Raw genomic sequence first — 21,240 nt, forward strand, 5'->3', positions numbered from 1 at the left:
CGTTGAGGTGTCCCCCCCCGCCCAGGATGTACATCAGAGGTCAGCTTCGATCTACACCCCGGGCCTGGATGCCCTTACCAGGTGTCCCCTGGAAAACTGGGACCTGGAGAACCCCAGTCAATTTTTTGGTGTCACAGACATATCCGTGCCACCCTGTTCATCCTGCTGCCCATGAGATGCCCTGGTGTCAGGAAAGGGGGATCAAAAGACCCAGCAACAGCCAAAGTCTCCCGATTGGAAAACCCCAGAATGGGATCCAGCCCTTCCTCTTCCCTTGGAGTGCCCTTAAGCCCATGGCCCATCGGAGCAGCTGGAGTGTGCTTCCGAAGCCTCAGTGTCACCTGGCCCTGTCAGTTTTGGAGGCCCAACTATGTTCGTCCCATGGTATGCGAGCCCTCAGCAATGGCCCTCTGAGTCTGGGCCAAGCCTTTGATGCCTGCAGCAAGTCCCCTCTGGGACTAAGTCAAGTTCTGCAGCCCTTCAGAGATGGGCTGCTGTGACTGAGCCATGCTCTTGAGCCCCTCAGTCATGACTCGCTGTGATTTGGCCATGCCTTCAGTCTTGGCACCCATGTCGATTATTTCCTGCCCCAGGCTTTCCACAGTGGACCCCACACTTCCAGAGTTGGCCAAGGCACCATGCAATGCCGGCATCATCTTCTGCATCCGAAGGCTGTTGAACTTCTCAAAACAACTTCGCAGTTGCCATAGTGTTGCCGACACACCCTCTTGTATTCCCCGGCTCTGTGGCTGCAGCTGAGAGATCTAATCGCAGTGGCCCAGCACCTGGCATGGGGTCAGCTGAGTCCTTGGCTCCGGCAGGCCTCCGCATGCCAGAGGCCTTGGACACTCAGACATTCCAGCCTCCACCTGACGTACATCAACGGATATGTGATGTGCACCAGAGAGTGATGCAGAAGCCTCAGCACTAACATGTCCCACTGAGGTGATAGTCTTTGTGCTGGTGGATTGTGTGGTGGAAGCCAGTGTCGACTAACTGGTGCTGGTCTTGGAGAGGCGGTGATTCCAGATGGGCCCAGTGCATCGGGATCATCTCCTGCAACAAAGGACACAAGATTCAGTGCACAAGAGGGACAAGTGTTTGGGCAGTGTGCCATTTACTTGTGATATGTCATTTGAATGAAGGTTTTGCGGATGTTCCCTTGTTGCACGCCAACATGGCTGTCGCTCACGGTCCTATCCGCATCCTGTTTATCTGCAGGCATGTTTTTGGGCCGAATCTTATGCCTCATTCGTAATATATTTTATACCCACAAGTTTCACACTGCTCCAGTGGCATGGTCCCTCTGATTCACCCACCCCTCAATGACTTAACTGCTGTAAGCAATGGGGAGCTTCATATAAACGGCTTCCCAGCACTTGTTCCACAATGACTGCAGGGGACATTGGATGGAATGGAGCAGAGCCAGGACACCCTCTGCCCCCGCTCCAGGAGATGGCCATCCAGCAGGGTCACTACCCCGACCTGGGACGCAGTGGTAGCCCTGGTCAGTGCAAGCGCACTCCAGAAGAAGATATGATAGCAGTGTTGAAAGAAGATGAACAATCTCCTTCACTCAGCCAGGACAAGTGAACCACTTCCTGACCCCCTTGCACATTCCTGGCACCCCCACTCCTTTCTCCGCCTTAGCCACCTTGGCCTTTCATAGAATCTACAGTTCAGAAGCCCTTCGAGCCTGGACTGCCAACAATCCCAACCAGGTCCTTTCTCTGCAAACCCACATATTTACCCTCCCAATCGCCCTGACACTAAGGGGCAATTTATCATGACCAATCAACCTAACCCACACATCTTTGGACTTTGGACTGTGGGAGGAAACTGGAGCAATTGGAGGAAACCCATGCAAGCATGGGAGAATGTGAAAACTCCACACAGTGACCCAAGGCCGGAATTGAACCCAGGTCCCTGGCACTGTGAGGCAGCAGTGCTAACAATTCCAGCTCCCACCCCCATGCCTGACACACCTCATCATCATCTTAAATGTCAACAGTCCCACCTACACTGTCCCTATCTGTCTCATTGCAGGACAACCTCAACCACAATAGGTGTGAGTGGGCGCAGCCAGCTGGAGTCTTGTCTGAACTGAGAAACCCTGAAATGTTTTGAGGAGTGAGCCCTTGACGTGGCCAGGGAGGGAGAAGAGCGTGCCTGCACTGCTGATGAAATGGGGGCAGCAGAGAAACATGCCAGTCCTCAACACATATGCTATCGTTCCTCAAGTCTCAAATGAGTAATCAATGCTCCCTCCATATGCCCTCTAATGCACTGATATGATGTCCCTTCTTTTGCAGGCCGGACCATCCTTGCACCCACTGGACTCCAGCAGTTCAGAAGGGAACTTCTTCAAACCCCCGGTTGAAGAGGTACCCTTGACATCAGCGCAGATACTCACACCTCGATGGTCCAGTACATAGGCAGGCTTCTGATGATCCATAGCAGGCAGAGGCAGGGATGTCCCAGGGAACCGGAGGGATGCCAACACCCAGGACTCAGCTGAGCCCCAGGCTAATGATGTGCCCCTGGGCCCGGTCATCCCACAGCTGCTGGAGCTGCAACGGCAGAGTTGTGAATATCAGGAAGGGATGACAGAATCCCTCCTCGGACTGCAAGGCCAGTTAGGGGAGTCCCATCACTTTCTATCCGAGGAGATGGTGCCGTCACTGCAGCGCACCGAGGCCCAACACTGGGAGGGTGGCGTCAGCAGTGGAGACCTTAGCACAGGATATGCACTCAATAGCAGGCGATGTCCGCACCATGGTGCAGGTCATTGACTGCCTGGTGCAGGCACTGGTAGGAATCCATGTACGTCTGTGCCAGAGAACAGTGGGGCTTTTGGATCTCCCTCCAGCTGCCCCTCCATCTCATGGAGGAACACGGGGTCGCCTGGGAGCCCGAAGGGAAAAGGATCAGCAGAAGAACAGCCTGGGGCCCTCCAGCCAGAGGACCCTGGGCATCTTCAGCCCACCTGACACCTCCCTCTGAGCGACACATCTCCAGCCCCTGAGACCGAGGAGGGAAGCAATCAAACATCTGTGCTGCCCGAAAGCAGGCTTGACCCTCAAGGTCCCGATCCTCGAGGAGACACCTTCCAAGGTCATCTCGGGCAAAAGGGCGTGGAAGTCAGCAGGTCGCCTCAACCTCAGCTGTGGGTCCTGGGGATACACTTCGACATGATGGGAGGCTTGGGGAGATTAAGAAACCATAGGATTTTAGTGGGCATGGGTGAATATAGGTAGTACTGCAGTAAGATCAGCATTTTGGTTTGCATGTTTGGCATTAAATTTCACTTGGTTCACCCACAGAGCCTCCACCCTGCCTATTCATGCCACCAAACTTGGGGGAACCACCATGCTCACCCAGCACCTCATCCCTGTGGAGTCTGAGAATGGGAGTGCTATGTCCCTCCCACTCTCTTGTCAGCCCCCAATAAGGAAGGGCACTCCCTCAGCTGTGATATGGAGAGGAACCTAGGAAGGAGGACAGGGGAAGGGCTGCCCACATACAAGCCTTCACAATCCCTTTAAAGCAAGGGGTGCCCCAACATGAAGGGAAAGTAAGGCCTACAAGTGACCCCCTCAATCCCTCTCCCTGAGGGGACCCCCATCCCCTGCCTTGAGTTGAACTTAACTGTGTCCCCCAAGTCCTCTCCAGTGCGCCCTTAGCAGTATACACCACGGAGGGTGCTGGCTTCCTGAGTGCTCCCTCCCGACAACCCCCTGGAGGTTCACGCCTCTGTAGAGCTGTTGTAAATGGCACCGGCGTGACGTCGCACTGGTGCCTACTGAATATCCGGTGAGGGGGTAAGTCCTGGAGAGAATGCTCGCTACTGATATGCTGGAATCTTTGAATGGCATCAAGATAGATAAGTCGCTGGGTCCGGATGGGATGTACCCCAGGTTACTGTGGGAGGCGAGGGAGGAGATTGCAGAGCCTCTGGCGATGATCTTTGCGTCGTCGATGGAGACGGGAGAGGTGCCGGAGGATTGGAGGATTGCGGATGTGGTTCCTATTTTCAAGAAGGGGAATAGGGATAGCCCAGGTAATTACCGACCGGTGAGTCCAACCTCAGTGGTTGGTAAGCTGATAGAGAAGATCCTGAGGGACAGGATATATGAGCATTTAGAGAGGTTTAGTATGCTCAAGAATACTCAGCATGGCTTTGTCAAGGGCAGATCGTGCCTTACGAGCCTGGTGGAGTTCTTCGAAAATGTGACTAAACACATTGACGAAGGGAAGGTGGTAGATGTGGTTTATATGGATTTTAGCAAGGCGTTCGATAAGGTCCCCCATGCAAGGCTTCTAGAAAAAGTGAGAGGGCATGGGATCCAAGGGGCTGCTGCCCGGTGGATCCAGAACTGGCTTGCCCAAAGGAGGCAGAGAGTGGGTATAGATGGGTCTTTTTCTAAATGGAGGTCGGTCACCAGTGGTGTCCCCCAGGGATCTGTTCTGGGGCCCTTGCTGTTTGTCATTTTCATAAATGACCTGGATGAGGAAGCGGAGGGATGGGTTGGTCAGTTTGCCGACGACACGAAGGTTGGTGGGGTTGTGGATAGTCTGGAGGGATGTCAGAAGTTACAGAGGGACATAGATAGGATGCAAGATTGGGCGGACAAGTGGCAGATGGACTTCAACCCAGATAAATGCGTCGTGGTCCATTTTGGTAGGTCAAATGGGATGAAGGAGTACAATATAAAGGGAAAGACTCTTAGTACTGTAGAGGATCAGAAGGACCTTGGGGTCCGGGTCCATAGGACTCTAAAATCGGCCCCGCAGGTGGAGGAGGTGGTTAAGAAGGCGTATGGTGTGCTGGCCTTTATCAATTGAGGGATTGAGTTTAGGAGTCCGGGGATAATGATGCAGCTATATAAGACCCTCGTCAGACCCCACTTGGAATACTGTGCTCTGTTCTGGTCGCCTCACTATAGGAAGGATGCGGAAAAGATTGAAAGGGTGCAGAGGAGATTTACAAGGATGTTGCCTGGATTGAGTGGCATGCCTTATGAGGATAGGCTGAGGGAGCTCGGTCTTTTCTCCTCGGAGAGACGAAGGATGAGAGGAGACCTAATAGAGGTGTATAAGATGTTGAGAGGCATAGATTGGGTGGACTCTCAGAGGCTTTTTCCCAGGGTGGAAATGTCTGCTACGAGAGGACACAGGTTTAATTTGCTGGGGGCTAGGTACAGGGGAGATGTTAGGGGTAAGTTTTTCACACAGAGGGTGGTGGGCGAGTGGAATCGGTTGCCGTCAGTGGAGGCGAACTCAATAGGGTCTTTTAAGAGACTCCTGGATGAGTACATGGAGCTTAATAGGATGGAGGATTATAGGTATGTCTAGAAGGTAGGGATGTGTTCGGCACAACTTGTGGGCCGAAGGGCCTGTTTGTGCTGTAGTTTTTCTATGTTCTATGTTCTAATGTATTAAAATGAGCTTTCTGCAGTGTGTTTCACACCTCTCCACCAGTGAAGGACCGGTAAGATTAGAACTCAGAAACTCAGCGCCAATCGCATTGTCCGGATTTTGAACACTCGCTGCCATTCCCGCAGACGGAGAGTGCGGGCTCAAAATCACCCCAATAGTTTTGATAAGCTTTCCTGTCACTGAGGTTGAATTAGCTGGCCTGTAGTTGCTGGGTTTATCATGATATCCTTTTTTGAGCAAAAGTGAATATTTGCAGTCTCTAGCCCTCCGTCATCACCCCTGTATCTGAGGAGGATTGGAAATTTATGTCCCCTGTAAATTCTTCCCTTACTCCTATCAGTATCTTTTGGATCTACCTCAACCAGTCCTGGACTAGGCTAAGTGCAGCCAACCATTTTAATATTTCCTCTTTATTAATTTTAACTCAGCCAGTATGTCAGCCACCTCCTCTTTCGCTAGGTAGGCTGTATCTTCTTCCTTAGTAAGAACATAAGAACATAAGAAATAGGAGCAGGAGTAGGCCATCTAGCCCCTCGAGCCTGCCCCGCCATTCAATAAGATCATGGCTGATCTGACGTGGATCAGTACCACTTACCCGCCTGATCCCCATAACCCTTAATTCCCTTACCGATCAGGAATCCATCCATCCGCGCTTTAAACATATTCAGTGAGGTAGCCTCCACCACCTCAGTGGGCAGAGAATTCCAGAGATTCACCACCCTCTGGGAGAAGAAGTTCCTCCTCAACTCTGTCTTAAACCGAACCCCCTTTATTTTGAGGCTGTGTCCTCTAGTTTTAACTTCCTTACTCAGTGGAAAGAATCTCTCCGCCTCCACCCTATCCAGCCCCCGCATTATCTTATAAGTCTCCATAAGATCCCCCCTCATCCTTCTAAACTCCAACGAGTACAAACCCAATCTCCTCAGCCTCTCCTCATAATCCAAACCCCTCATCTCCGGTATCAACCTGGTGAACCTTCTCTGCACTCCCTCCAATGCCAATATATCCTTCCTCATATAAGGGGACCAATATTGCACACAGTATTCCAGCTGCGGCCTCACCAATGCCCTGTACAGGTGCATCAAGACATCCCTGCTTTTATATTCTATCCCCCTCGCAATATAGACCAACATCCCATTTGCCTTCTTGATCACCTGTTGTACCTGCAGACTGGGCTTTTGCGTCTCATGCACAAGGACCCCCAGGTCCCTTTGCACGGTAGCATGTTTTAATTTGTTTCCATTGAGATAGTAATCCCATTTGTTATTATTTCCTCCAAAGTGTATAACCTCGCATTTATCAACGTTATACTCCATTTGCCATATCCTCGCCCACTCACTCAGCCTGTCCAAATCTCTCTGCAGATCTTCTCCGTCCTCCACACGATTCACTTTTCCACTTATCTTTGTGTCGTCTGCAAACTTCGTTACCCTACACTCCGTCCCCTCCTCCAGATCATCTATATAAATGGTAAACAGTTGCGGCCCGAGTACCGATCCCTGCGGCACGCCACTAGTTACCTTCCTCCAACCGGAAAAACACCCATTTATTCCGACTCTTTGCTTCCTGTCGGATAGCCAGTCCCCAATCCACTTTAACACACTACCCCCAACTCCGTGTGCCCTAATCTTCTTCAGCAGCCTTTTATGGGGCACCTTATCAAACGCCTTTTGGAAATCCAAAAACACCGCATCCACCGGTTCTCCTCCATCAACCGCCCTAGTCACATCTTCATAAAAATCCAACATGTTCGTCAAGCACGACTTTCCCCTCATGAATCCATGCTGCGTCTGATTGATCGAACCATTTCTATCCAGATGCCCTGCTATCTCCTCTTTAATAATGGATTCCAGCATTTTCCCTACTACAGACGTTAAGCTGACCGGCCTATAGTTACCCGCCTTTTGTCTCCTTCCTTTTTTAAAGATAGTAAAGATAGATCCTAATCAATTTTCAGCGCTCCACCAAATTTTTTAAAAATGCATTCATGGGACATAGGCGTTGCTGGCTGGCCAGCATTTATAGTCAACTCTAGTTGCCCTTGGAGGGCAGTTGAGAATCAACACATTGCTGTGGCTGTATGAAGATGTACAAGGACTAACCCTCAACTCCCATATTTCCAGAAATACTTACAGGGAGCACATGACAGAAAATTGCAGATCCATATTTTGTAACTTAATCAGTGGCTTGGCTCATGCCTGCAATTTCTGGCATTCACATTCTATCAGAAGAGTGGCAGTAGTGAATCAGCCCTTTAAATTCTGATGAAGGATGGAGCAACCTAAATGCTTTCGGGCAAAAATTATCTGTGAGAATTCAAAGCCACATTTTTAGCAATGAGTTTGCTGTTCTAACTTATTCCTGTATTGGGCCAGTTTCACCCTAGGTTTTGAACACTGATGCTGCCTGACCTGCTGAGTATTTTCAGCTTGTATTTCTGGTATCAATTCTCATTAAATACTGAAATCATGCTTACTTGCAATTGTTGATAGTTGTGACGATTGATAAGCATGTTTTTCTTTTTTTCCCCACCAGGTGACAATGTTAATATGCGCAGGGTTCCTGATTGCTTGGATTCCATATGCTGTTGTTTCAGTCTGGTCAGCCTTTGGTGCTCCTGACTCAGTGCCAATTAAAGTTTCTTTTGTACCAACCATGTTTGCAAAGTCAGCTGCAATGTACAATCCCATCATCTATCAGGTCATTGACTGCCGATGTGGCTTTGCAAAGTTTTCTGGCTGCTTCAGATCGCTCCGTCGAAAACGATCACACCAAAACTCTCGGTAATTATCTCATTGGGAGAATAATCTTTGGAGTTACTGGCCAAGGTTTTGTTAGGCTTGAATGTGCACGTTTAGGCTTTAAATGGTGCACTGAGCACATGAGGGCATCTGGTACCTTGGGGAACAACAGGACAGACATTGTGGCTCCTTAACCAATGAGATAAACTGAGGAGGTAGGGAGGAGGACAGTGAATTTGATGTAAAATCAGATGCATAAAGGAAAATAAAGTGGAAGGAAAAACTGGATTAGGAGAGAGAAAAAGAGACAGAAAGGAAAAGCAAGATAAATTACAATTTAAAGTGTGATTTTCTGCTATTCCTGAAAGCAATTCACAACCTGAAACAATAGTGCTCCACATGTGTAATAATTTACTTTTTGGGCTAGAGAGATTGATTGAGAGCTGTTAACAATTATCACATCATTAAAAGTGTACTTACTCGGTTAATTACTAGATTTACTTTTTGTGGCGAGTTTTATCAGCAATTAATATGCAAAATGATGTAACTCCATGAGAAGGTAGGGTGCTTATGGGTGAGGTGCTGTTTTCACAGAGCTGTGAAAATAGGTCAGCTATTTGTGGCAGTTCACAATTTACAGATTCTTGCTTCCTCAGCATACATTTATTATTTATATATTAATTTATAGATAAATAAGTGTGATATAGGTCAATTTATAGATAAATAAGTGTGTTTGCTGTTCGCACACAGTTGTTTTTCAGCAAAATCTGGGGCCTTGTCTTTACCATCCACACGTCACACATCACCTTAAGCGGAGCATAGAAAGAAATAACTAGCAGGCAGGAATGCACATTGGTAATATTAATGGAAGAATATCTGATGAGTCCTATAAGGAGCGGTGCAAATTTCCCCACCAGGATTTCATTTCTCTGCTCACTCTGGACAATGTTTAGTGACCAGCTGGTCAAAAATGAGAATCAATCCCCCTGTGTTAAGATTGGAAGTTTGGTCCATTTAACTTCCGGTATTATCTATTAATGATCAGAATAGCATCTGCAATATAATGTGGCCTGTGCAAATTAATTAATATTGTTGCAATGCTTTTTTAAAATTATGTATTATTTTCTCTTACATGTCAGGGTAATATTTTTACAGTTTTGATGTTGGCTCATTATATCTTGTGGTAATGCTTCTGAATCTTTTTAATTAGCTCTTTACATCTTTGTGCAGCATGTTAATAGTTCTGTATTCATTATAGCGTTTTGGGCTGGTCTGTCTTCTGTGATCTTGTCAAATTGGACTAGTTAAAAGCAGAATTGAAGCTAAATCTTACAGTAAGGTCTTTGTAGCCTCGACACTCTGACCTGGATTTCCCTCCCCTAATTACTGGGTTTGCCATTCTGTACCGACTGACATGTATCAATAGTGACAAGAGGGTGAGTCAGGAATTTTTTGTTCGACTCAGTTTAAGTTTTTAAGTTAAGTTTATTTATTAGTGTCACAAGTAGGCTTACATTAACACTGCAATGAAGTTACTGTGACAATCCCCTAGTCGCCACACTCTGGCGCCTATTCGGGTACACTGAGGGAGAATTTAGTCTGGCCAATGTGCCTAAACAGCATGTCTTTCAGACTGTGGGAGAAAACTGGAGCACCTGGAGGAAACCCACGCAGTCACAGAAAAGTGCAAACTCCACACAGACAATGACCCAAGCTGGGAATCGAACCCGGGTCCCTGGCGTTGTGAGGCAGCAATGCTGACCACTGTGCCACCATGCCGCAGTTATCACCACTTTTGGAACCACCAAATAAAAGACCGTGATAGGCTCCAAGAAGTGGCAATAATGGGACGAGGTCTCCAAATGGAGGGAGAGTTTACTGGGGGCAGTACTATCTTGCTTGGGTCTTAGATTTTGCTGATTTATATTGATCTTCTGGTATTTTCTAACATAAAACTATAAAAGACTGGAAATACTCAGCAGGTCAGGCAGCATCTGTGGAGATGCAGCGGGGGGAGGTCCATTGAACAGGAAACCAGTTGACAGCGGTGGGATCAGAAGGTCCTGCTGCCAGCCAATGAAGGGCCACCTCCGCTGCCGCAGAACATAAGGACATAAGAAATAGGAGCAGGAGTAGGCCATCTAGCCCCTCAAGCCTGCTCCGCCATTCAATAAGATCATGGCTGATCTGATAGTGGGTTCAGTTCCACCTACCCGCCCGCTCCCCATAACCTTTAATTCCCTTAATGGTTAAAAATCTATCTATCTGTGACTTAAACACATTTAACAAGGTAGCCTCTACTGCTTCATTGGGCAGAGAATTCCAAAGGTTCACCACCCTCTGGGAGAAGAAGTTCCTCCTCAACTCTGTTCTAAATTGACTCCCCCATATTTTGAGGCTATGCCCCCTAGTTCTTGTTTCCATTGTAAGTGGAAATAACCTCGCTGCTTCTACCCTGTCTAGCCCCTTCATTATCTTATGTCTCTATAAGATCTCCCCTCAACCTTCTAAACTCCAATGAGTACAGGCCCAGTCTACTCAATCTCTCCTCATAAGCTAATCCCCTCATCTCTGGTGTCAACCTGGTGAACCTTCTCTGTACCCCCTCCAAAGCTAAATATATCCTTTCTTAAATAAGGGGACCAAAATTGTACACAGTAGTCTAGGTGCGGCCTCACTAGTACCCTGTACAGTTGCAGCATGACCTCCCTGCTTTTATACTCCCATCCCTCTCGCGATAAAGGCCAACATTCCATTTGTCTTCTTGATTACCTGCTGCACCTGTAAACTGAGTTTTTGTGATTCATGCACAAGGACCCCCAGGTCCCTCTGCACAGTAATGTCCCACAGCACATGATGTAATTTTTCACCGTTTAAATAATGGTCCATTTTACTGTTATTCCTTCCAAAGTGGATAACCTCACACTTACCAACATTATACTCCATCTGCCAGATCCTTGCCCACTCACTTAGCCTTTCCAAATCTCTCTGCAGACTCTCTGTGTCCTCCACGCAATTTGCTTTCCCACTCATCTTTGTGTCATCCGCAAACTATGTTACCCTACACTCGGTCCCCTCCTCCAGGTCGTCTATGTATGTTGTAAATAGTTGAGGCCCCAGCATCGATCCCTGCGGCACGCCACTAGTCACTGATTGCCAACCGGAAAAGCACCCGTTTATTCCGACTCTCTGCTTTCTGTTAGATAGCGAATCCTCAATCCACGCTAACACTTTACCCCCAACTCTTATCTTATGCAGCAATCTTTTGTGAGGCACCTTATCGAATGCCTTCTGGAAATCTAAATACACCACATCCCCTCTGTCAACCGCACTCGTTATATCCTCAAAAAATTCCAGTAAATTAGTCAAATATGACTTTCCCTTCATGAATCCATGCTGCGTCAGCTTGATTGAACCATTCTTTTCCAGGTGTCCTGCTATTTCTTCCTTAATGATAGATTCCAGCATTTTCCCAACTACGGATGTTAAGCTAACCGGCCTGTAGTTACCTTTTGTCTACCTCCTTTTTTAAACAGTGGCGTTACATTAGCTGTTTTCCAATCAGCTGGCATCTCCCCAGAGTCCAGTGAATTTTGATAAATTACAACTAATGCATTTGCTATTACTTCTGCCATTTCTTTTAGTACCCTGGGATGCATTCCATCTGGACCAGGGGACTTGTCTACCTTTAGTCCCATTAGCCTACCCAGCACTACCTCTTTAGTAATAGTGATCATTTTAAGGTCCTCGCCCCCTACAGTCCCATGACCGTCAATTATTGATATGCTATTTGTGTCCTCCACTGTGAAGACCGGCACAAAAAACTTGTGTAAGGCCTCGGCCATTTCCTTGTTTCCTATTATTAAATCCCCCTTCTCATCTTCTAAGGGACCAACATTTACTTTAGCCACTCTTTTCCGTTTTATATATTTGTAAAAACTTTTACTATCACTTTTTATATTTTCAAATCATAGAAACCCTACAGTGCAGAAGGAGGCCATTCGGCCCATCGAGTCTACACCGACCACAATCCCACCCAGGCCCTACCCCCACATATTTACCCGCTAATCCCTCTAACCTACACATCCCAGGACTCTAAGGGGCAATTTCTAACCTGGTCAATCAACCTAACCCGCACATCTTTGGACACATTTTGTGCTAGTTTACTTTCATAATCTATCTTTCCTTTCTTTATTGCTTTCTTAGTAGCAATAAAACATGACATAAGGGCGCATGGAAAATCCCGCCCAATGTTTTAGGCTGAGTTGACCTTTTGCCAGAAAAGTATTTAAAGCAATTTTTGTTTTTACCTGATTTCCAGCATTTGCAGTATTTTGCTTTTGTGTTCTGGTCTTTTCTTGTTTTTAAAAAGCCAGAAACTGCTTGCATTCCTACTGTAAAACCACTGGAATTTGCAGCTTGGAACTAGCAGTCTCCCCCTTGATGGGGTAAGAACTTGAACCTTTGTCAGGGAGTGCAAAACCTTTGCCCTATTCCTGTAACCATAGTGTTTACAAGACAGTAACAATAAACTTGTCATGATGGCCTTTCACCAACAGGAAGATAAGGTAACTTGCTATGAATTCCATTAACTGCTGATGCTCACAGTTAATCAATGCTTATGTGCAATGCACAGTAAAGAATCCTCCATGTCAATGTGCAGTACCTGAGATTAATGCATAATTCCATTTTCTGTACCCAAATTTCTCTGGTTGCAGTATTTGATGGGATGGTTTGGGCTATTCTCTCAGAAGATTGTTCACAATCTATCATAATGGACAGGAGAACACTGGAATACCGCATACAAGATGAGATGCTCATACATTAAATGCCCAATTTCCTCAAGCACTGATTGTAAACAGGATCTTAACAGTTCTCATCAAGAATACCACAATGTCAAGAATTTCATACAGCTACAAATGGCTATGGTAGTACATTTATAACTCACTGCCAGCTTCCCAAGAATGCAGGAAGTCACTGACTGCACTTCATTGTTATTCATGCTTCTGTTTACAGTATTCTGTTCTTGAATAAACTTAGAGACCTTTTATATTTTAAACCTCCAACTGCAATGTGATCACTAGCACAGAATCCTCAAAGGTCAATGCCCATTTCTCAGGGAGAAATTGCAGTTCCAAGAATACATGGCGGTGGGGGGGGTGGAGGTGGGGGGGGTGGCGGTGGGGTGGGGGATGGAGGTGGGGGGGGTGGCGGTGGGGTGGGGGATGGAGGTGGGGGGGTGGGGTGGGGGGGTGTGGGGGGTGGAGGTGGGGGGGTGTGGAGGTGGGGGGGTGTGGAGGTGGGGGGGTGGGGGAGGTGGGGGGGGTGGAGGTGGGGGGGTGGAGGTGGGGGGGTGGAGGTGGGGGGGGGTGGGGGGGGTGGGGGGGGTGGAGGTGGGGGGGTGGAGGTGGGGGGGGTGGGGGGGGTGGGGGTGGGGGGGGTGGGGGTGGGGGGGGTGGAGGTGGGGGGGTGGAGGTGGGGGGGGTGGGGGGGGTGGGGGGGGTGGAGGTGGGGGGGTGGAGGTGGGGGGGTGGGGGTGGGGGGGTGGGGGGGGGGGGTGGGGGGGTGTGGGGGGGGTGGAGGTGGGGGGGTGGGGGGTGGGGGGGGTGGGGGGTGGGGGTGGGGGGGGTGGGGGTGGGGGTGGTGGGGGGGGTGGAGGGGGGGAGTGGGGGTGGGGGTGGGGGTGGGGGGGGTGGGGGGGGGTGGGGGGGTGGGGGGGGGGTGGGGGGGGTGGTGGAGGGGGTGGGGGGGGGTGGGGGTGGAGGGGGTGGAGGTGGGGGGGGGGGCAGGTGGGGGGAAAGAACAACTGGAATTTTGGTTCCCTGGAGAGCTTGGGGTATCAGCTGTAGAAATGACTAATGATAATTCCATATAGACTGCAGGTATAAATGGCCGATATAAGAATTGGAGAGATAAAGACGCTGAAACAGCACTTCTAATACTTGGGACGCATCCAGAGGGAATTAATTAGAAACCCAATAGAGTCTGCACAATTGTCACCACAGAATGAGCAGCGTAGTGAGATAGGCTGATGAAGAAAATATTTTCAATTGATATGATCCAATAATCCAGAAGGTGGCCTTTAAAAAGATGTAAGTTCAAATCTGCCCATCGGCCTTTAACACTCTGATTTCTGCTCCACTTTTTGGTCTATATCATCTCTTGCCACAACTTGTCCCACATCTTCTCTGAGCATTGTAATGAAGAACTGAAGTGTTTCTACATCTATTATAATGTTCAGTGAATGCTGTCAGTGTGATTCTTTGCAACACACATACATACATACGTATTAAGAGCAATAGGCTAGCCAGGGAGAGGATTGGCCCACTCAAGGACAGGGGAGGGAATTTATGCGTGGAGCCAGAGGAAATGGGAGAGATATTAAATGAGTACTTTGCATCAGTATTTACCAACGAGAAGGACTTGGTGGATGATGATTCTGAGGAACAGTGTGTAGATAGTTTGGATCATGTTGAGATCAAAAAGGAACCCAATTACAGTATTCTGTTCTTGAATAAACTTAGAGACCTTTTATATTTTAAACCTCCAACTGCAATGTGATCACTAGCACAGAATCCTGGGGGTCTTGAAAAACATTAACATAGACAAGTCCCCAGGGCCTGATGGGATATACCCCAGACTACTGAGAGAGGCAAGGGAGGAAATTGCTGGGGTCTTGAGAGAAATCTTTGTATCCTCACTGGCTACAGGGGAGGTCCCAGAGGATTGGAGAATAGCCAATGTTGTTCCTTTGTTTACAAAGGGTAGCAAGGATAATCCAGGTAATTACAGGCCGGTGAGCCTTACATCAATGGCAAGGAAATCATTGGAAAGGATTCTTCAAGATAAGATTTACTCCCACTTGGAAATAAGTGGTCGTATTAGTGAGAGGCAACATGGTTTTGTGAAGGGGAGGTCGTGCCTCACTAACTTGATTGAATTTTTTGAGGAAGTGATGAAGATGATTGATGAGTGTAGGGCAGTGGATGTTGTCTGCATGGACTTCAGTAAGGCCTTTGACAAGGTCCCTCATGGCAGACTGGTACAGAAGGTGAAGTCACACAGGATCAGAGGGGAGCTGGCAAAATGGATACAGAACTAGCTCACTCATAGAAGACACAGGGTAGTACTGGAAGGGTGTGTTTCTGAATGGAGGGCTGTGACTAGTAGTGTTCCTCAGGGATCGGTGCTGGGGCCTTTGCTATTTTTAATATATATAGATGATTTGAAGACAAATGTAACTGGTTTGATTAGTAAGTTTGCAGACAACACAAAGGTTGGTGAATTTACGGATAGCGATGAGGACCACCAGAGGATACAGCAGGATATAGATCGGTTGGAGACTTGGACGGAGAGATGGCAGATGGAGTTTAATTTGGACAAATGTGAGGTAATGCGTTTTAGAAGGTCTAATACAGATGTGAAATATACAGTAAATGGCAGAACCCTTAAGAGTATTGATAGAGGGATCTGGGTGTACAGGTACACAGGTCACTGAAAGTGGCAACACAGGTGGAGAAGATAGTTAAGAAGGCATACGGCATGCTTGCCTTCATCGGCCTGGACATCAAGTTTAAAAATGGGCAAGTCATGTTGCAGCTTTATGGAACCTTGGTTAGGCCGCACTTGGAATATAGTGTTCAATTCTGGTAGCTGCACTACCAGAAGTAGCTTTGGAGAGGATACAGAAAAGATTTACCAGGATGTTGCCTGGTATGGAGGACATTAGCTATGAGGAGAGGTTTGAGAAACGTGGTTTGTTCTCACTGGAACGAAAGAGGTTGAGAGGCAACCTGATAGAAATCTACAAGATTATGAGGGGCATGGACAGAGTAGATAATCTGAAGCTTTTTCCCAGGATGGAAGAGTCAATTACGAGTGGGCATAGTTTTAAGGTACGAGGGGCAAGATTTAAAGGAGATATACGAGGCAAGCTTTTTCACAGAGGGTGGTAGGTTCCTGGAACTCACTGCCGGGGAAGGTAGTGGAAGCAGATACGATAGTGACTTTTGAGGGGCGTCTGGACAAATACATGGATAGGATGGGAGTAGAGGGATATGGTCCCCGGAAGGGTAGGGGGGGTTTTAGTTAAGTTGGGCAGCATGGTCGGTGCAGGCTTGGAGGGATGAAGGGCCTATTCCTGTGCTGTAATTTTTTTTGTTTTTGTTCTTATAAATTTGCCATAGAACATACAGGCTAAAAATTATTCTGCACAGTTTTTAAGTGTCAGACCTGCCTGTGCTGTGGATGTAGGCTGCACAAACATGTTGCTTTCTCATTTTCCTGATTGTATTTTTGGTCCAAGTTGGTCTAACCTGAGTGCCAACCTGACACCCAGTTGCACTGCTCCCACATTCTCCAGCCTAGCCCAGTTGCACTGCTCCCACATTCTCCAGCCTAGCCCAGTTGCACTGCTCCCACATTCTCCAGCCTAGCCCAGTTGCACTGCTCCCACATTCTCCAGCCTAGCCCAGTCGCACTGCTCCCACGTTCTCCAGCCTAACCCAAACATACTAACTGGTATTCTGCCCTTCCCATTGCCGCCAACAAATAACAAACAAAAGCAGAGCAGAGGAAATGGGGGCCAAGGACACTTGTATCTTCTTAGGTGACAAGAGGAAATGGTTCTCAAGGTTATGGGGCTGGTTGCAACAGCATTCTGTATCACTGACAGCATTGAGGATGATGGCATGTTCTGACCTTCATTCCTTCCTCCATTCCTAGTTCACCCTCATCCTGTTTTCTGGCATGAGCAGCAAGATGCTGATGGTGTGATGACTAAGGACATCTTGCTTTCCACTGCATCATCCCTGCTCCCCCCTCTCACATTCCAATCTTCCCCTTCTGATTTCTTGCTCTTAACAACCAAAGAACAGCTGTCTTTTCAATCACAGTAGCCTCAGGACAAGGAGAGAAAGCAACAGCACAGTTCTGATGAAGCAGCCTGATCACTTGCTCTGAGCAGCACTGTGGTCAGCTCTGATACTTGCACTGCATCCATCTGGGAGATGAGCATAGTGTTTGAATCAAGATGTGATAAGCCATTGGGCACAAGGAGTCTGCACTGGGCTAGGTGAAGGGCGAGCTTGTGTGCCAGCTCACTAAAGGATGATTCCAGCTCTAAGTTTGCAGAAGACATCACACAGAGTTTGACCTCTCTGCTGTGTCTGCTTCCTTTCCATACCATGTTTCAGACCCAGCACACTGCAACTGCTGCCCTTGATACCTGTTACAGTCTTTCCTTGAGCAGGTTACCAAATGTTCTTCCCTCCCTGTTGGAATGCAGCAATACCTCCTGTCAAATACAGGAATTCACCACTACCCCACTAGAAAAACTGTGGAGTACTTCCAAAGATTTTGCAATCGCAGAAATTGTTCTAAATTATGTGTACTGTAAATTGGGTGACTAGCCCCTCAACTAACCATACTACTTGAATCCCCTTCTGCTGAGCAGATGTTCACTGGTAAGAGACAAGCAAATAATTTGACTGGGCCAAGATTGTCCAAGTTCGTAAACAGTGCATCAAATCAAGCAGTGCAGTGGTTTCATGTCATGGCAGCGCTATTTCCGAGACTTCCGGCACATGCAAGTGGTGTCCATGCAAGCACCCTTCCCATCAAGGGGCATCTTATGAACCACACTGAAAGTGGAGACATCGGCATGTCCTACTCGATAGACCTCCAGTTTCCAATTTGCTCTTCAGTGACCTCCCCTAATGAAGGAATGGTTGTGTTTATTGGCTGTGTGGTTCCTCTGAGCAAATGGGATTGTGGTGGCATGAGATTGTAACATGGAAGTTGGGTATGTAAAGAACCAGGAAAAGCTATTGTGGTCAGTCAGTTTGTTCCAAGATTCTAACTTTTTAATATTTTTTTTTCTCCAGCTACTTGTCAATTTGTGTGACAGTCCACTCCATACACTTGTTATCCTCCAGCTATGCATTTTACCTTCCCTCCTCATGTGATACTACATCCTCTGATGAAATCTGTGACTTGCTGATTTTGAATTTCTGTGGAGTTTCTCTTGATCTTTTGCCTTCCAATGTGCTGGATTAATCTCATATGTGACACCGTATCAAGAGATTTTGTTGAAATATACATATAGAGTTTTTTCATTGATGGGATGTGGACGTTGCTGGCTGGGCCAGCATTAATTGCCCATCCATTGAGAAAGTGGTGGTGAGCTGCCTTCTTGAAGCTCTGCAGTCCATGTGGTGTAGATACACCCACAGTGCTGTTAGGCAGGGAGTTCAAGGATCTTGATCCAGCAACAGTGAATGAATGGCCATATATTTCCAAGTAAGGATGCTGTGTGGTTTGGAAGGGAACTTCCAGATGGTGGTGTTCCCATATATCGATCGCTCTTGTCCTTTGAGATGGAAGTGGTCCTGTGTTGGAAAGTGCTGCTTAAGGAGCCTTGGTGAGTTCTTGCAGTGCATCTTGTAGATGGTACACACGGCTGCCACTGTTCATCGGTGGTGGAGGGTTTAATGTTTTTGGAAGAGGTAGCAATCAATTGAGCCGCTTTGTCCTGAATGATGTCAAGCTTCTTCACTATTGTTGGAGATGCATTCATCCAGGCAACTGGAGAGTGTTCCATTATACCCCTGGCTTGTGCCGTAAAGTAGTCTTTGGGAAGTCAGGAGGTGGCTTATTTTCCATAGGATCCCTTGGCTCTGACCTGCTCTGGGCACCACTATTTATATGGCTAGTCCAGTTCAGTTTCTGGTTAACGGTAACCCTCAGGAAGTTGAGACTGGGGGATTCAGCAATGGTAATGCCATTGAATGTCAAGGGATGATAACTAGATTGTCTCTTGTTGGTGATGGTCATTGTTTGGCACTTATCTATCATGAATGTTATTTGTCACTTGTCAGTTCAAATCTGGATATTGTCTAGGTCTAATGCATTTCTACATAGATTGCTTCAATATCAAAAATGGTGCTGAACATTGTCCAATCATGAGCGAACAGCCCCACTTCTAACCTTTTTAATGGAAGAAAAATTATTGATGAAGCAGCTGGAGATAGTTGGTTCTAGGACACTACCCCAAGGAACTCTTGCAGTAATGTCCTAGAACTGAGATGATTGACCTTCAACAACCACAACTATCTTCCTTTGTGCTAGGCCTCCCTGATGCCATACTCGGTTAAATCTGCCTTGATGTCAAGGGCTGTCACTCTCACGTCACCTCTGGAGGTCAGCTCTTTTGTCCATGTTTGAACAAAGGCTATAATGAGGTCAGGAGCTATGTGATCCTGGTGGAACCCAAACTGAGCACCAGTGAGCAGGTTATTGCTAAGCAAGTGCCACCTGATAGCACTGTTGATGACCCCTTCCATCACTACTGATAATCAAGAGTAGACTAATGCTTATGGTGGGTATCACTGGGAACTTGCGTGTACATCCCCACTGCCGATGCCACTGGTTTTACTACATGTTACCTTATTTACTGGTATAGATGACTAGCAACTGAATTATAGAAACCTCTATATGCGACAAAAATACAGATTTTTCTGTCACATTTTCCAATAGAAAGAGAATCAGCTATGTAGAATCATTAATATGGAAGAGAAATCTCTTGGCTGATGATCCCTGATTTCCTCTATTCAGAATTGGATGATGATTGCTAAAAATGTTGGATAAATGATAAATTGCAACAATGTGGATTAGCTTAAAATATTCCAATCTTAATGCTGTGCAAAAAAAATAAATAGTTTAATTAAATAGATAAATATTGAAGAAGTATATTGGAGAATACTGAAAGATGTTTAACTCCTATCCTGCTGAATAAGCAAGGACCACACATGTTGAACACAGGAAATGTAGCTAATGTCAGATTTTAAGAACTGAAATCCAAACATAATTTTAATTGTAGTTTCATGAAATATTACTTTTCTTCTTATTGTTGTCTTTATTTTGTTTTAGATCTGCCCCAGTGACTGGACGTTGTAGTTACATAGAAGTGAATGAGACAAAGCTAGGCAGTTGAAATTGGAGTAAATTCATTCCTTAAAAGCTTTTCCGATTTCCACCTTGTCAACTGATTTTTCTGGGCATGTTCCAATACGTGAAGACCAAAAATAGACAATAAACATGTCTTAGGTTGTAATTGTAGTAGCTTGTGGTTATTGCTATGGAAAACACTTTTTGCCTGTAGAAATCTTGATAAATCCGCCAAAACCTATAAATTATGCTAAAAGTTTTCTGACAATACATATCTAAGCACAGTAACAAAAGATAACTGCTAATTCAATATTTTAAATCACAACTATTACGCATAGTAATGAACAAACCTACTGACTTGTTTTGCTTGAAGTATGCTGAGATGCTCTTTTGGTAGACTGCTGCAGACTCAATGGGCCAGATGGTCCCTTTCTGCACTGTAGGAAGTCTGTGGTTCTATACATGTTTAAAATATGACATTTATGACATCAATAGAGATAGCATTCCAGGCAAGAATTGTTTGTGGTTGATGTAATTATATTTTCTTCATATTATGATTAATCATCATCAAGTAAAGATATGTGAAAGGTGTTATGTAGTAGTATCCACGATCGTGCAATGAAAAATCATTTAGCATTAGTTTATTTCCAATATTCAAGTACTGTTATGTGCTTGAATTGTACAAAGTACAATTTTAATTTCCAAAATAGAGTAATAATAACCAAAATATTTGTTTCCTGCTGATAAGAAAGACAATCTATCATGGTTATGAACATTTTTACTGTTGAATAGTATCTTCAAAATGTAATGCCATCAGAAAAATATATTGTGAATACATTTCAGTATTATAAATTTTTAAAATGTGTCGTCTGTTTTTTTCCTACTTTTAACTTCACTATTCTTACTACTTAACACCAAATTCCTGACTCGGCTAAGTGGTCATTTTATCCCACAGTAGGTGCTGGTTCAGAGCTCTGTGTAGCAGACCAGTCAAACTGGGCAAAATATATCCAATTATGGCAAACAAGTGCTCATATTCAGTCTTATCACCATTCAGGAGGCTGTCAGCAGCACTGCCACCAGAGATGTGCTTAGACTACTTGAAACAGTTGGG

General features: G+C 46.4%; 1 protein-coding gene across 1 annotated transcript in view; it reads left to right on the forward strand.

Moving 5' to 3' along the window:
• Nucleotides 1–8,226, forward strand: part of opn5 (opsin 5) — a 28,318-nt gene extending 20,092 nt beyond the window's left edge. The window contains exon 5 of the mRNA XM_078213729.1: nt 7,975–8,226. Within this exon, the coding sequence (XP_078069855.1) occupies nt 7,975–8,226 (252 nt within the window). The remainder of the gene's footprint in view (nt 1–7,974) is intronic.
• Nucleotides 8,227–21,240: the final 13,014 nt, after the last annotated feature.

Source organism: Mustelus asterias, chromosome 5 (assembly GCF_964213995.1).
Source record: "Mustelus asterias chromosome 5, sMusAst1.hap1.1, whole genome shotgun sequence".
NCBI lineage: Eukaryota > Metazoa > Chordata > Chondrichthyes > Carcharhiniformes > Triakidae > Mustelus > Mustelus asterias.